The sequence below is a fragment of the Amphiprion ocellaris genome, chromosome 10 (assembly GCF_022539595.1).
Source record: "Amphiprion ocellaris isolate individual 3 ecotype Okinawa chromosome 10, ASM2253959v1, whole genome shotgun sequence".
Classification (NCBI taxonomy): Eukaryota; Metazoa; Chordata; class Actinopteri; family Pomacentridae; genus Amphiprion; species Amphiprion ocellaris.
Genome location: NC_072775.1, coordinates 31,694,194 through 31,707,335, shown reverse-complemented (window position 1 = coordinate 31,707,335; position 13,142 = coordinate 31,694,194). Strand labels below are relative to the sequence as shown.

At 38.2% G+C, this 13,142-nt stretch overlaps 1 protein-coding gene across 3 annotated transcripts in view; it reads right to left on the bottom strand.

Annotated features, from left to right (window-relative positions):
- The window catches only part of LOC111575892 (cyclin-Y-like), a 28,088-nt gene extending 18,928 nt beyond the window's left edge, over positions 1–9,160 (bottom strand). For 2 of the 3 annotated variants that reach the window (XM_023281301.3, XM_023281302.3), the window contains exon 1: positions 8,639–9,158. In XM_023281301.3, the coding sequence (XP_023137069.1) occupies positions 8,639–8,792 (154 nt within the window). In that variant the 5' untranslated portion in view covers positions 8,793–9,158. Of the gene's footprint in view, positions 1–8,638 lie in introns of all 3 variants that reach the window. The other variant, XM_055014525.1, reaches the window with a different exon arrangement.
- Positions 9,161–13,142: the final 3,982 nt, after the last annotated feature.

The window sequence follows — 13,142 nt, the reverse complement described above, 5'->3', positions numbered from 1 at the left end:
CCATGCAACATCTCGTGCTGTGGTCCTGATTAGAAAGCAGGACCGTACAGGACTAAATGTGTTGTTTGTTGTGCTGTTCGGAGCACATGAGGAGCAGCTGATTTATAAAAACCGCGATGGGTGTGGTGTGGCATGAAATATGAACAAGAAATGTGTGTGAAAGTGTACACTGATCAACCCCGACATTAAAACCACTGGATCAATATTACGTAGGTCCCCCTGGTGGCCTCAGGGGATCTGGGGAGTTTGGAAGCTGGTTCTACACCTTGGGCTCTTGTTTGAGTTCCTTAAGGCTTTAATGAGCAGTTTTTGTGATGTGGTGGAGCTGAGGGAGCTGCTGGTGTTGCTGGTGTTATTGACTTCATTTGGTTTTAATGTTGGGGCTGATCAGTATATGCTTTATGTATATTTCCGTTATGAGGATGCTTCACCTGCCACGACAACCTCTTGTCATTTCAAACCATGCTATTCCTCACTTGCAGCCTTTTCCATAAAGCACACTAACTTTATTGTAAATAAAGCTGCTGTAACAATGTAAATTTCCCCTGGAGTGGGGAGAAATAAAGAACTTTATCTTATCTTATCTTAACAAAAGTGGGGATTTAAGTCCAACATCGGACTGGAATGAAACTAACAGATCAATCAGGACTAAAGCAGTTCAGTAAAGGTCAGCTCAAGTTCATGCAATCAAGTTAATTCAAGATATTTTCATGGAACTTTTGTTAAGCAGCCTAAGAGGGTGAATATGGATCAGATGGATCCACCATGTTAAACAGAAAGAGCAGAAATATCCACATCCACTGAGTATCACTCCCTATTTAACATATGAAGAAACTAAACATCTAAAAACCAAAACAGCTTCTACAGTTTCCAGAAACAAAACCAGACAGAAAAGCCGGTAAGAAACTGCTGATCGATTGAATGCAAACAGCAACAAAGTGAAAATGTGATGAAATATTTTGATTCAACCTCATTAATTCCAGGGTGTGAAACACAGAGGAGTCGGGGCTCATTTGAATAAAACATGAGCTTTACTGAAGAAAAAAATATTTGTGGAATTATTGTGGACATCTCTAAAATATTTACAGTTTGCTTATGTTTGCTATGCATTTCTATTTACCTGGATTGGACTGATGTATAATTCATGCATGAAATTATTTAGGAGAAATGTGCTGTGTGGCTCTGGCAGTTAGGTTTACTCTTGTTTTTTCTTGACTTTTTTTTTTTTTTTTTTTTTTTACATAGTTATAAATGATTTAAATGTTTAAGCAAATACATTTTAAAAACAGCTTCCTATTTTGGAAATACAGGATAGAGACAGATGGTGGATTTAGCCTCATTTTTACAGTTAAACTTGAACCATTTATGTAGCTATTGTTTTTCTATTGGGCTGATTTAGACTGAGAGTTACTTCAGAATCAGTTTTATTGACAAGTAGGTTTTCACATATGAGGAATTTGACTTGGTGATTTGGTGCATAACAGGAAAGATTGACAAGTAGAGAATTTTTCAACAGGAACAAGAAAGTTTAAAATGACAGTGTTGCAGGACAAATAAACAGCAAATGCAGCAAATCAGATTTTAAGAAGTAATGGAAATATATACAATTTACAGCAATGTGCTAATGTGCAAGTTATTTGCCTGAGATTATACAAATGTACACAGCATATTGTGCAAACAACTTGAGATTTGCAAAAAAGCTGTTTGTTAAAGTAACACCCTGAGTCGATGCTTATGGTGGGGGTTGAAACAGGAGAGGCTGTGACACTGGGGGTCTCTGACCTGGTTGATGAGGTCAGCTGCTGCTAGGAAGAAGAATTTTGAATAGCATAACCCTAAATATTTGATGTCATATAGCAAATAAATGTAACATCTAGGTAGGTGTTTATACTAACTTCTTATTATTTTATGATAATGGATCATAAAGTCTGGCCCACCAGACAGTAAGTGTTAAAGTCTTCACTTTCCAATCCACTCAGTAGCACAGGCAGGATAACCAGACCAGGTTAGTTTCCCAGCATAACCCCCTCAAGTAGCTATATTGAAGTCAAAGCCAACTTTATTGTCAATTCCGCCATATGTACAGGACATAGATGGGATTAAAATGCTGTTTATCTCAGATCTCGATGCAAACATGGAAGGAACAGTAGAAAAAACGACAAAGACACTAAGAAATTACTGGCAATAAGTCAGACTAACTGAAATAAACCTGGCTTCTTTGATAAACTTGCTTTATGGAACAGGCCTCTGCTAACCAGCTCTTTTCTACACTAACTAACCACCTAATCAGTCTGTCACCTGTCTGCACACCTGATCCCTGCTTAGACATCAGTGCATGTATATAATCTCCTCCAGGCAACTTTCACTCTTTTACCAGATTATCTGCATGGCCTACAGTTGCTGCTGTAGCTTTGTAGCATTTGGCTTGTGCTGTATTTATATAATCATCTGCCTGTTGCTGACTGTTGGCCTGAAATAAACAAAGGAAAGACTGATGTATCCTTAACTTTCTTGAGCCTTTGAGGTCTGTTTTCTGAGCCTGAAACTACCAACTAAATCAGCAAACAAGGTAACCACAATAACTGCCACAGAATAGTTGATCTAGCAATAAAGAGGTAAAGCAAACAGCACTCAACACTTTGTGTCTTTCAAACTACAAATTTTAAAGACTAGTACAAGAGGTTGAGAGAAAACAAAGTAAGAACCCAGAGGTGGGTATGTCCAAGTTATCGGTTTCAAGTGTTCCCTTGACAATCCCAATCTACTATGCAGAGATCACAGATAAACTCTGTGATTGCAGATATCACACTAGTCCCTTACAAGTTCAATCATCCCAATAAAAACAGGAACAAACACAGGCTCAAGTTCCATAATAAAAAGCCTGTTATCTTGAAATCTGTGTTCCTGCACCGACACAGTTTAATAAATGTTCTAGCAATATAATCTGTAGCTGGAATATTAGCTATTAGAGCAAAGCAAGTCAACTTCCAGCCAGACACATCAGCAAACACAAGTTCTAAAACAAAACATAAGTTTGTTAATCCAGTCCAAAAGAATATTCAGCTATCACACCACAGTGTTAAACAGACACTGGTGGAGCCGGTTTCCTTCCAACCCTCCACACACTGTAACAGAACGTAAGAGCGTCAGCTGACGCGTGATGCCTCACAGAAACAACAGTCATTTTAAGAGAGGAACACAGTGGGCTTTGTCACAGAAAGGTAGATCATATGACGGCTTTGTCCACTCGTTCTCGCTCCCTCCATTCGTCTTCCACCTCCAGGGCTGCTGTCTGTCTATACATGCAGAATGAGCCCCTGTGTGTTCACATCGGCATGGTGGAAATGTGCCACAAAACTAGGGCAGTTCTGTACTCTTTAAAATAATAAAAATCAGTGGAGAAAACAACACATGAATGTAAGTGTCATTGTATTAAATTGTCACATGCCTGCTTTTAAATCTAAAGTGTGCTGAGAATGTGATTTTAGTGTGAAGACTTGCAGTAAAAGGTGAATAGGCTTCTTCTTTACCTCTGCACTGAGATGCTAGTATTTTCTAACTCTCTACAGAGCACATATGTATCTCATATTTAGTGACACATTGCCCAAATATTAGTAGTGTTTACGTTTGTCTTTTTTGTGACCAAAAATGTGCAACTCTCAATAGTTCCAATTTCGCACAAGGTGACAAAAAAAGCATCTCCAAAATAACTGCACATTTGCATGAACATATGAGAGTCCTTCAAAACAGCAAAAACTTTCATCCTCTTCCTGACTGAGCTTTTATTCTGAAATTCTAGCCGCCCACAGTTTAGCTCTGGACAGCCATCAAGTCTCTGGGTCAGTGAAGTGATGGTGTTACGAAGTGAATTTATCCTTAAAAGCATCAAGTTCTGGTCAATGTCAAACTCCACAACCAAAATCACCCCAAGTGAATTCGATTCATGATGGAAAAAACATCTATCAAGTCGATACTTTAATTAAATTTTGATCTCGGAGGACGTCATTACATGTAAAGCTTCCTATATTGATAACTAATTCCCAAAACCAGCGTTACACATGAGTTCCTCTGTGAGTTCATTAAATCTTCTACCAGTAGCCAAGCTTTGGTTAATTTACCTGCTGCTATTATCAACTACTTGAATATCACAACTTTTAAAATTCTCCTGTTTTTGATCAGATTCCCCTGCAAGAGAAATTTCTACAAACTACTACCAAGGTTTTCCATGACTCCTTGAACTCTGTAATCCATTTAATGTGTGACAGCCTGTTCAAAAAGAGATGATAATTCTCTGCTAAGCAGCTTGTGAGGCTCTCATCAAACCCAAGGCAGTACGCTGAGTTCTGCACATCCTCGTGCTGCCTTTATACACCAACACACTCTTTTAGAATTGCTGTGAATTTCTCTCATTTCAAGAAAGCCTGTGTAGATTTTCAGATTTCTAGTAAAACATCAACTGGACTTCTTGTTTCTTCTCTTTTAGGTTCTTGAAGATGTTTAACCGCTCATTGAGTGGCTATGAAAAACTTAAAAAATGAACTAAACTGAAAGAGCTTCTTGGATGAGAGGTGAAACATCTTCAAGAACCTGAAAGACAAGTTCAGTTGTGATTTTACAGAAGCTCCTTGCATCTCCAAATAAGATTAAAAGCTGATTCCCTGGTGGGAAGAGCCACCGGCAGAGCTTTAGAAGAATGGAGGCATCTTTTTTTCACTCCAAAAATATAGTAATATGTACAGAAATATTAGGACAAGCGTGGATGAGATCAATGCAGATTATATTCAGGTTATTTCTAAGATGACTAAGGGTAGTATCATTAATTTAAAATGCACGTTTCACCTACAACATCTGAAGTAGCTTGTGGGATTGAAATGGTATCAGCAAAACAGATGCGTTGCTTGAAAATGAATAATAAATCAGTCCAAAATAGAAAATGGTTAATATTAGCATTATGACAGCCCTTAATTCAGTAACAGGAAGTAAGGCACCAAACATTTGCTTCCAGTTTGGCAAATGTGAATATTTACTATTTAGTTTCTCGTAAAAACGGACGATAAATGCCAATTTTATACCTTTGGATTCGGGGTTGCTATTCAGAGTAACTCTCCTTGGGTTTTAAGGTAACCTTGATGATGATATTTCACATTTTAATAAACAGTTAAAAAATGACTGTAAATGACCTTCTGTGCATTCAAATGGAAACATACTCCTGCCGGCATTTGCTGGCTCGGTTTGTAAACCAAAGTGGCTTAAATGGATGGACGGGTTTTGTGCAAATTTCTAATGGGCTCCAAACCTAATTGTACTGCATCACAGAGTGCTCAGACGAAAATGTTACCAACTTTCTGGATGCCCAAAGGCCGGCCCATTCAATAAGGGACATGTGACACACTGAAAGCACCATGTCGTGCTCTAAATTGAGGCGTTACTTCGCGGCAGTCATCCGTCCCTGGAGGCTTCTTCTATCTGCTGCTTCACAGGCTCACAGCTGCCTCTCTGGGCTTCTCTTCAGTGGGAGTGAGGAGGGCTTTTTTTGTCTGATACTGCAGATTCTAATGAAACCCGCTAATCTCCATCATACTGTCTGTGAATTCATAACAGAACGAACACATTAGACACGCTCCGGCTTCAATCACAGAGACAGACGGCCTCTCAGCACGAGTCGCCTTCATCCCCATCGAGGAGCGTCAGCCGACCCTCTGAATCTCCTTCATGCCACTTTCTCAGCTCTGTTAGATGAGCATCTCATTGAAACGATGACCTGAAACACACCCAAATAAACATTCCAGTTTGTTTTCATTGATCTCATAGCAGCATTGGTAGGGATACTGAAGCCGTATTAACAATTTTCACCCACTATAATACAAAGCACTCCATTTAATGCCTCCACAAATGGCATGCAGAATGGAAGTGGCCTACAGTCTATTAGTTTCCAAGAGGAAATGACATCTCTGATCAATAAAAAGCAGGTCTCCCACCATGCTGACTCAGTGCAAACAAAGAGATCTGCTCATTTTGACTGCAGCTAATGAAGGCTGACACTTTACTGTAGCAAAAACACATCTAAGATCTGTTCAGTTTAGCATGTAAGAATATTTTTGCATTTTGTCGCCTAGTATAACAACTTGTTTGATGTGTTCCCGGAGCCAAAACGTACACACAGTGTAGTAGCAGTAGTGCACTATAAAGAGGAAGTAAGAACTGATGGTGTCAAATGGAACGTCTACACTTGGTGTTGATCCAATGTTTTGTCATGTCTCTCTAATAACTAAGGGTAAAGATGGATGTCTCAGATGAAAATTACCTGATTTGAATATGGGAGTATCTCAAAAAGCAACAATAGTCTGTCGTATGATCTCTCCATAACTTTAAAAATGATTCAGAGCATCTTACTGAAACAAATTAGAACTGTTTTCAGACATGCGCCTCTTTCCAATAATCTGATGGCATCCAAACGCGTTGACTTCATGTTTGAATGAGCACAATTTCCCTAAAAGTTGCTAACAGCAGTTTTACTAGATCAAGCCTGGTAGCATTTATGACACTATCACAAGTAATTTGGTGAAGGATTTTTAAAGATTTCCACATATTTTGATCCAAAAACAATGCAGAGAGCAGAAAAAGAGACAGTTCGCGGACTACAATCGCAAAACGCCTTTCTCATTCACTTTGCTCCACAATTACACACATATTTCAAACTGAAATGTCCATTAAAACAAAACTTCACTGTGATGAAGACACAACAGGTCAAATTAATAGGACTCACCAGTCTGAGTTTGACAAAACGTAAACAGGAGCAGAAGGTTAGTTTGTTGCTTCCAGCTGTTTCAAAGTTTTTCCTCTGAGTTTATTAAATACCTGCAGCATCAGACCACAATGGTAACTATATATACATATATTATATTCATGTATAAAGATAGCGCTGTGCGCATTATTTACTTATAATAATAAATTATCCCAGACATAGAAACAGGATCAGTCAAGATCTAACAGAAGGTTACTGAGTTTTCACATATACAGTTTATAAGCTACAGTTAAATCAAATATGCTGTGAAATAGCATATTTAGGCTCGGCCTTTTGCTTTGTAGTGCATTATTAGCCATTTTATGTTACTTCAATCTTGCGCAAATGACAAATATCACAAATGCCATCACTTTAAAAGACTGATGAAGCAGCAATGTTGTGTGAACGCATCAGAAAAGGGTTTATAAAAAATTAAAGAACACGTCAAATGCATCTGCTCATTATCTTCATATTATTCAATAAAAAAAAACTATTTCCAGAAGAATTCATGTGTAAGTCTACCCAGAGTGCAGCTTAATGTGAGCGACAAACAGCTAGCAGCCCTTACAATAAGAACATTTACACTGCACTGCTATAAACCACGTTACAAGCTATTACAGCTAAAAAGCCAAAGTCAAAATGATTGGATCACAAATGTAATCTCACTCTCTGATCATGTAATTACAAAAAAAACCCAGTTTGAAATCAAGCTGACCAGAGAAGGAGCAATTCTGAAAAAGAAGAACAACTGGAGAAGGAGGGTTGGGTACAGTTTCTGAGAAAATCCATTTATATGAAATGGTTGGCTGTCGGCTGGAAAGAGGCAGCCCATTTAGAAGACACTTTCCAGTGTGAATGGGTCAATTGTAATGCATATTAGCATGTGTCAGAGGAGGGGGCCGCGATCTGTAGTTGCAGTTTCTTTCATGCACGGCCTGAAAACAAAGAGCAACACAAAGGAGTCTGCCCTCATGAACAGGATGTTGTCTGCAGCTCCGTATCTCTGTGCAAAGACAACACAAGAGAGAAAAAAAACTGCACATGCATGACTGTAGTGTGTGTCCAGCTGCACTGATGCATCTCTGCTTCACACTGAGTTTTACTGAGAGACGAGGAGGGTGAGCAGAGGTGGATGATGCTGCTTCAGGTGCAGATCACAGGAAAATACGTCCAAGTCGTCCTGAGAGCTTCAGTAAAAAGCAGCTGGACTTCTCTATTTTTTTGGTGCTTGAACATGTTCCACCTCTTAACCGAAGAAGCCTCTTGTAGAACCTCTTCAAGAACCAAAAAAAGAAGTCGAGTTGCTTTATATAGCAGCTCAAGAGTGGTCACTTAAGGTTTAAAAATAACCATAATATGTGATTTTGAAGGCTACAGTGGTCCTATTTTTTGCTTTTGGAATAAATATCATCATCAGCTTTATTTAGTATTCTCAAAGGGCTTAACTGTATTGAGTTTTTCCATTACTTTATGATGCTTATATGGATTTTCTAAGCTTCTGTATTCTAGTTTCTGGTGATCCAATTTCTAAAACTGTCATTTTCATTCTATTAGGCTACATTTCATTCATTTATATTGTCTCTAATTGAATTTCAGTGATATTCTATTTACATAAGAGTCTCTCAGTGGCTCAGTGAGGCTGTAGTTGGGTTTTATGATGTCGTTTGGTTGGATTTTTCATGTCACAGTAACATTATTATAATCCCTATAATGGTTCCATCCTTCTCTAAACACTGCACTCCCTTTTAAAACTAACACCAGGATTATTAAATAACTTTAGCACAGTGTTCTCGGTGCAAAATGCCACGTTGACAACCTGATGAAATGTTTTTGGTTGTTTTTTGTTTGTTTTACCGTCAACGTTCTCCCTGTCGCTGATGTGCTGCAGGTTGCATCCTGTCTCCTCCCTGCTCAGATCCGACTCCTGGTGGTACGACTCCAGCCTCGAGTGGGCATTTCTGCGGAGCTTGGGGCTGGCAGACACGCAGCAAGAGGTCGTGCTCCCCATCTTTCCCCCCTTTCTAACAACCCCTAAAAGGCGGAGGCTGCTGCTGCTGCTGCTGCTGCAAAGAAACAGCCAAAAAACTGGCGATCCTTTCCGCTCAAACAGGAGCCGAAACGCGCCGGTCAGCAGAGATCCCCGGAGCGCAGAGGCAGCATCCTCACAGCGGCGCCCACGGATCCTGTCAGGCTGTCACGGGGGATACGTCGCTTCCACGCGGCCGGTGGAGGCTATGAAACGGGCCGATGTGCCCCCGCTATCCCGGGCATCGCAGAGCAGGACGCATCCCGGAGGCGGCGGCGGCGGCGGCGCACGGTGATGTGTGCAGCGGTGAGAGTCGGCGACTCACCGACAGGGAGGGCTGCAAATCCCCAGAAACGGTTCCGGTTCAAGTGGGTGGTTACAAACGAGAGAGCAGGATGACAGAGATGATCTGGTGATTTATTACCGTTAATGGCGTTTATTTCCAACGTTCATAAAAAAGAAGAAGAAGAAAATCACCGTCTGTCTATTAATCTGCGTTTAGATGGATGGATTAAACCCAAAACTAATGATTTTGTGTTTATTTTGGGAATTAAATGCCCTCACAGGAACTTAAACATGACAAATTTAAAAATATCAAAGTCTATTCTTGTACTTGTTTAATCAAAAATATATTTGTATTTGTTTAGTTTAGGGTAAATGTGCGTTAAGAGATGATTTTTAAAAAATAAATTTCACTGTTCAGATTTCAGCAGGAGTTGCCATGACATTCCAGCCAAAACAAACAGATTTTCGTTAATTCGATTATAATTTACTAGATTTTGTGGTTTACATGAGCACAATTTGCAAATAGCTCCTAAAACAAGTCAAAAACCTGCAGAATCCTGTCTTCTGGAGTCACATATATAAACAAAACCCAGTTTTGGGGACTAAAAGCTGTAAAATATTCCATTTTACTGAAGCACTGAGCTGCTCTGCGTCAACAAACAGCAATAAAATTAGTTTAAAGGGTTCGATACAATAAAAATAGGCCCATATGCTGGTCAACAGATAGTGATACACATGTATGCATTCATCTACAAAGCCTTATAATAAATATAAATAATAATATAAAGTACAAACATACTATTGCTTGTGATTCTTGATATTTTGCTCAGTAATTATACAAAAATATTTTTAAAAATTAATTGCATGACTCTTTTATTAAATAATAGAGGGAACTGACAAGAAAGGCTCATATTAAAAACCAGTGTGACATGTAAGCCTCATAATAAACTTGATCTTTACATACAGAAACACATAAATAAAAGAATCTACAATAAATGTTGAGCACCTACTAGATTAAAATTGTCTTCCACTAGGGGGCAGATTAGAGCCAACTCATCCATAAATACAACTGAACATATCTGAGGATGTTAAAATCATACCATATCCGTCATTGTTGCCATTTCAGTTCAAGATCTGCAGTTTTCTTTGCTTATAATTTTGAAATATTACCAACATTAATGTGTCGAGTTGTATCTTGTGGACACATTTTCTGTGTCTATATTTCTGGCCTCATCAACTTCCCTAGTATTTATTGTTCCCTTATGCATTGTTTGTTTCTCTCCCCCACTTTATCCTCGCCCAGACAGTTGAGGCAGACGGTCAAACTCGCTGAGCCTGTTCTGCCAGATATTTCTTTATGTTCAAAGGAAGCTTTTTCTTCCCAGTATCACCAAGGAACTTGCATAAAGGGCATCATTTAGATTTTTTTGGTTTCTCTTTCTAATGTAATTTTGGAAGATCTTGACCTCACTATGTGAAATGCATGGAAATAACTTCCATTGTGAGTTTGCACTATATAAATCAAACGCCAGACAATGTGCAACACCAACCCTTGAACATGCAGACTACTAACCATGCTGCATGCAAAATATGTACCATTAACTAGGTCTCTTAGCATACAATAATACATTTTACCATGTCCAAATGCAAAAGTTTTTGTACAGCAATGTTTTTTAAATAGTGGTAAAGAAAAGGATATTATCGTATTTATTCCAGGAGGCAAGCACATTCTGCAGGGTGTCCATATCACTGATTTGTCAGGCATTCTATGACTTCTACATGTCTATATTATCTAAAAGCAATGAATCCAGCTAATAGGAATTAGTCACACACTTCAGGACAGTCGTAACTCAGAAGAAATTATAGTGAACTCAATCACACACATTGATTTTTGGTGTGATTTTTGCATACAGTCCCGATTCCATCAAAAAGAGCAGTTCTTTGAAGCCTACGAGGCCTTATTCTGATATATTAAAGAGACCAATATATCTTTTAGCAACATTCTGCTAACATTCTGTTAACCCTCCTGTTGTCCTCATTTACGGGCACCAAAAAATATTGTTTCTTTGTCTGAAAAAAATCCAAAAATTCAACAAAAAAAATTCCCCAAATTTCTGAAAATTTGCAAAGCCTTCAGGAAGACAATCCCAATAATTCCTTCAAAGTTTCCTTGAAAGTTTTATTTTTAAAAAATCCCCCAAATTTGGTAAGAAAATTCTTGTAAATATTTTCAAAAAATGTTTAAAAATTTTACAAAAAATCCTAAAAATATCTAAAGTTATTAGATATATATCAGTAAAACTTCTAATATTTTCTTTAAGAACATTCACAAAAAAAATCAACCAAAATTTTTTGTGAATGTTCTTAAGAAATATTTCTAACATTTCTTTTTTTCCCACCAAAAAATGTTCAAAGATTTCCAAAAATGTTGAAAATGTGGACATCAGAAGTTTCACTGTGAAAATAATTTTTTCTCTCCACATTTTCAAACTTTAAAACGGGTCAGTTTTGACCCGCAGGATGACACGAGGGTTAAAAGTAAAAAATTGGATGACAACCACTCCTTAATGTCCCTAATACAACTGGTTATACTATTCATGCCTCACTTTCTGTTGGTTGCACTGGTAGGTAAATGTGAATGTCATCCGCATAACAGTGGAAAGACATATTATGGATCATTCCAGAATTGGAGGACATTTAGGCTTCAAAATCTTTCAAAAAACCCTTCTCTTTTACAATTTTCTGCTACATATTCATCAATAATATGTAATAAACTATCAAAGGCTTGACTGGCTCAGCTTACACATCAGTGGTACAATTTTTATTCCATGTTTTATTTGTTGTTTGCTAACCCTACTCTAATCACAGTAACAGGGTTGCTAATCCATGCTGATGTTAGCTTTTTCTAGGAGTAGAAGCTAGATATTTAGCTAGCTGTTACTGCTGACCAAGAGGACAAACTTACATATAAAAAAGTAAAGAAATAAGTAAAAAGAATTTGTCTTCTCCTGACAATACGCACAACAGGGTTGCATGAGGTAGAGTGAGACATTCAATCAAGGCTGACAATGTTATGAAAATATGAAAATTAGGAGAGAGGACATAGCTTTGCTCCACCCATTCTTTTGGAAAACTGTTTGATGATGTTAATTCCAGTGTATCGTGATTAACGGTTTTCTTCTTCTTCAACCAGCTAAAAAGATTATGGTAACAGGGTTTCATGTTGTGGGACACGCGTTCCATGCGTAATATTTATTATTTAAAATATTATGTTGATGAAAAAAATGTTCCCACAATTACAAGAGACATCAGTGAAAAAATGATGCTAAAAATGGAGATTCAAATTTTATTCTGACTGTTTTTTTTTTTTTTTTTTTTGGGGGGGGGGTGATTGTGATTCAATTTGGTCATCAGGAGGGTCAGACAAGAGAAAAATTGCACTTTTGGGGGAACTCAGACATATTTGGTATATTCAAACATTTTTTTTTCTTAGTTTTGTAGATTTGGTCTCAGGACAAGTAAATTTACACAACAATTGCATCTTTTAGTATTTTGTACATGGATTATTTGTCCTCTGATTCTGGAATGACCCTTACGCTTTGCTCCAACTGACCCAAGCAGGAGCATATAAAGGGAGAACAGGGTAGAGCCAAGAACTGAACCTTGTGGCACCTTACAAGAGAGAGACGGTCACAAATCATTACTGAAAAACTCCTATCAGTGAGGTGGGAAGTGAACCATGTGAGTGTGGTGCCGCTGATGCCGACATATTAGTTCAGACGAGACAGGAGGGCTGTACGGTCCACCATGCCGAAGGCTGCTGTGAGATCCAACAGCACTAGAAAGAATCTGTGCAGCATCATTGTTTTCAGTATATAGATATATGCATTATCTATATTTTACACATCCTGAGAAAATCTGTACAAAATCTGAATTTCCACATATGGAAAAACTGTACAATATCAACAGCTCTTATGTATATTTCTTGTCTACTTTTCCACTGATGTCCCTACATTTCAGTGCACATTTCCCCACTGTGGGACTATT